Source organism: Geospiza fortis, unplaced genomic scaffold (genome assembly GCF_000277835.1).
Source record: "Geospiza fortis unplaced genomic scaffold, GeoFor_1.0 scaffold138, whole genome shotgun sequence".
Taxonomy (NCBI): Eukaryota; Metazoa; Chordata; class Aves; order Passeriformes; family Thraupidae; genus Geospiza; species Geospiza fortis.
In genome coordinates this window covers 10,428,736-10,430,366 of record NW_005054307.1, presented here as the reverse complement: position 1 = coordinate 10,430,366, position 1,631 = coordinate 10,428,736, and the positions used below count along the sequence as shown (strand labels likewise).

The window sequence follows — 1,631 nt, the reverse complement described above, 5'->3', positions numbered from 1 at the left end:
AAGCATTTGCCACATCATGGTATAAAATGCCAGCTAATGTAATTTTGAAGCTTTATGTAAGAGTAATGCAATGATTACAAGCTGGTGCAAATTTCACAATATAAGTTCTTACTGCCCAGCAATCCATAGATGAGGACCTGTTATTGCCTACCTGCTGGCAATATCAAGCAGTCCTTTAACAAATGAAGAAAATAAAGTTTAAAACCTTACATGTGGAAATAGAACTCCAAATACTATAAAATTTAAACCATTGAATTCCCTCACTTCTCAATATAATACTATTATCTGACATGTATGCTATTAAATGATAGAATGCATAAATTACAGCTGGCATAAATCCCATGTTTTGGATTATCAATGAATGAAAATCCTCCAGAAGTCCTTGCACCTCTTTATCTGAATTTAAATAAAAATTTATTAATAAGAACACAACTTACTTTCCACAGTTGTTGGTGGAAGCTTTGTCTGCTTGAAATCAGGAAGCTGACATGAACAACTTAAAAGCTGTTGAATGATAGCTGGACTGATTTGCTTGAAGTGGTCCTTAGAAATGGAGGAAGAACTGTTTTTCAAAAATATCTTCACAAGTTCATTGGCAGAGAAACAAACCTTTGTAGAAAAGTATATACAGTTACTAAACATGTTGCATATACCTGCATTTAATTTTGAGGTTAAATACAGAATCTTAGAAGAACACAGGGCACTCCAGCCCTAGAAGAAACCTGCTATATATCTTGCTTAAATTATTTTAATTACTTCAATTACTTCACTTTTTTTCTGTGTAAACTTGATACTACTATATTTCAGAAAGACCAGAATCTTTGCGATTAACCAGCTCAATTTCTATTGGTGCCATTTAATGTCATTAAGACCTTACAAAATAACATCTAATAATATCTCTCAATATCTTATTGTTATATGTGCTAAGAAAAATGTTTTAATGCTAATACAAACCATATTCTTAGCTATTCTTGTGAAACTACATTATTTGCAGTAATAGCGCTACTAATATAAGATACTGCCCACGTCAAAGCAATACTGAAATTCGTCCTTGTACTGGATTTTCAGTAAGATATGGAAATAAGTTAGCTTTTCTAATTCATTAAACAAATGCATGTCAGCAAACTAGATGTTACATAGTCTAAAATTGGTCTAAAGATTGCTTAATAATCGTATTATTACAGGTACTTCAGAATTCCAACTACTTTTTTGTTCTTGCTTGGAGCATCTCTTTGTCAAAAGAAGCAATTTTTCATGGAAACATTTATATTTCAAAAATTGTCATGAAGAATTGTGTTTTCCGCTCCAGGATGAAACTTCTAGTAAAAACACGAGCAGTTAACAGAAGAAAAACTCTAGTGGAAATTTCTGTAAACACTTTTAAACTGAACTCCAGATCAAATATGTTATCTTACTTAACAAATATATTATTTTATTAATAATCTTCATTTCTTAATCTCATCTGATGAGCTGTGATTAAATATTTAAAAACAAAAAAAATTCTTTCATTTAAATTGGTCTGCATCTGAGACTCAAGGGATTCCTAAATATTCTTTATCTCATTACTGAAGCCTAACCTTCTTTTGAAGTTGTTAAGTACAATTACCTTCAAATAACCCAGTTAAAACCCA

The 1,631-nt window shown here is 31.0% G+C and overlaps 1 protein-coding gene across 1 annotated transcript in view; it reads right to left on the bottom strand.

The window, feature by feature from the left end:
• SLC39A12 (solute carrier family 39 member 12) overlaps positions 1–1,631 on the bottom strand; it is a 39,837-nt gene that overhangs the window by 18,907 nt on the left and 19,299 nt on the right. Inside the window, exon 10 of the mRNA XM_031066769.1 lies at positions 438–609. Coding sequence (XP_030922629.1) covers positions 438–609 — 172 coding nt within the window. The remainder of the gene's footprint in view (positions 1–437; positions 610–1,631) is intronic.